At 30.4% G+C, this 2,045-nt stretch overlaps 1 protein-coding gene across 1 annotated transcript; it reads right to left on the bottom strand.

Moving 5' to 3' along the window:
* Positions 1–1,385: 1,385 nt before the first annotated feature.
* Positions 1,386–2,039, bottom strand: LOC105119066 (uncharacterized). Its single transcript, XM_011017167.1, has one exon. The coding sequence runs from the start codon at positions 2,016–2,018 to the stop codon at positions 1,518–1,520; it is 501 nt and encodes a 166-aa protein (XP_011015469.1). The 5' UTR covers positions 2,019–2,039; the 3' UTR covers positions 1,386–1,517.
* Between the last annotated feature and the right edge of the window lie 6 nt (positions 2,040–2,045).

Below are 2,045 nucleotides of genomic sequence, written 5' to 3'. Positions count from 1 at the left end.
CCACATTTGTTTGTTTTATAAAAAACACTTTCTAAAATTTTTTACTTTTGTTTAACTTTAGAAAAATTGGCTAATAAAAAGTGGTTTTCATAAAAGGAAAATCTTAAGTCTTTTCAAATGAAAATGTTTTCCTTCTCTTTACTTCAAAAATATTTTTTGAATCTTTAACAAAAAATAAAGAAGTAAATTGACATGATTAAATTACCCTTAAAATCAAAGTTTATTAAACTATGGTTCATGGACTTTTTTATCTTCTCATATTGTTTTTTTAGTAATAATTAAGTAGATTGAGAGATAATTTTAAATTTTGATAAATATAAATTATAATTTTAAAATAAAAGGCAATTCATAAGATTGCATGTAGAGTTCGAAGGCGGCGTTCCTTCACTTGGTTAGAATCTTCTTGGTAGCTCCTCTCTTTCTACGCAGCACAAGTGGCATGTTTTTATTTGACATAGATAGTCTTTTCGTTTTCTCTCTCTCCTTAATTTATATGTCTGACTCTCTAAATTCTCAAGACAACTCTTCAATTTATTTTTTCTTCAAATTTAATTCATGTTATTTTAATTAATATTTATTTTATTTGAAATAATTTATAAAGAATATTATTTTTAATTTCATCCTCCTTCAAATTTTTCATCTGTTAAATTTGGTTCTCATTTTTTTAATTGTTATTTTTTTATTTTAAATAATTTATAAAAGTATATATTTTTTTTAATTCTACTCTTCTTCAACTTATTTTTCATGACATAATAAAAAACAAAAATATTTTTCTAATTTATTTTTCTTGACATTATCGAATATTGAAAAATAATTTATTTTTCAAAAATTCACTTTTCATGAAAATTATTTTTCATAAAAATATTACTTTTCAATAAATAAATATATAAATAAACCACTAGAAGATTTTGTTTATTTTTTATATGGAATATAAGCTTTTAGATAATTTTAGGTTTCTCATTGGTTATAGATTTTTTAAAATTAATTTTTTATTTATTTATAATTTATTTAAATCATGAAAATATTTCATGTTATAAATTAAATTTCAATAAAATTTTAACCTAAAAAACCTCATTAACTATAATTTTAAACAAAATCCCAATAATTTAATCCAATATAGAAAATAAAAGACAAACAGAAAATTTTCATTCAGTTTAAAACACTAAAAGTGAACTTCCCATCTCAACAAGCATTTGTACTCGGATATATATACCTATTTGGTGCTATGTACTTTGACCCTTTCTAGGCAAAGCATCAAACTGACCTTCATTGCTTTCCCAAATAAGTTCTCATCACACACAACACCGGAACTCCCCAAGCACAAGAAGAAACACAAGGTCAAAAACAAAGTGTCTCTCCCCAAGCACAAGAAGAAACACAAGGTCTAAAACAAAAACGAAAGAAAAGTAACGTGTCTTCCCTGTATAACTAACTATATAGGAATAGTTGTCCAATAACAAACAGCTGTGACCTACCTAACTCCTCAAGCTCGGTCACGTAAACATAACCCACCACCTCTATTTTGGTGCACGAATCAAGTACGCAGGCAAGGGACTAGCACGTGGGGACTTTAGAGGAACCTCGTCAAGCTGCTTCCCACTACTATCATAATAAATTACCCCTGAGAAATCCAATGGCTGACACTTATCACCCATCAAGATAGCCTTTTGCCAGACACCACCATCACCAAACTCATCAGGACCCAGAAGAACATCGGCGTTTTCCTGATCATCCTTTCTCCGGCGATGCATCAACGTGATGGCCTTGTTGCTTATTTGTGTCAAGAGCTGCTTTGGCCTTGCAAGTGGCAATCTTGGAGAGTGTCTTGGGCTCTTGTTGATGGTGCTGCAGTTGTTCTTGTAGGTTGGCTTGTTGGCTGTTTTGAGCTTGCTTGAGACACGGCTTGCATGCTTGGCACAAAGAGCCATGAGACATGATATGGACACAAGGAAACCTGGGGATAGCCTTTTTGGTGATGAGCTAGAGGTGGAGTCGTGTTGTGGTGATGTTATGACCATGTTTGCAGTTTCTTTGCCTTTTGATTT

This window comes from Populus euphratica, unplaced genomic scaffold (genome assembly GCF_000495115.2).
Source record: "Populus euphratica unplaced genomic scaffold, PopEup_1.0 scaffold2488.1, whole genome shotgun sequence".
Taxonomy (NCBI): Eukaryota; Viridiplantae; Streptophyta; class Magnoliopsida; order Malpighiales; family Salicaceae; genus Populus; species Populus euphratica.
This window is presented reverse-complemented; position numbering and strand designations above follow the sequence as displayed.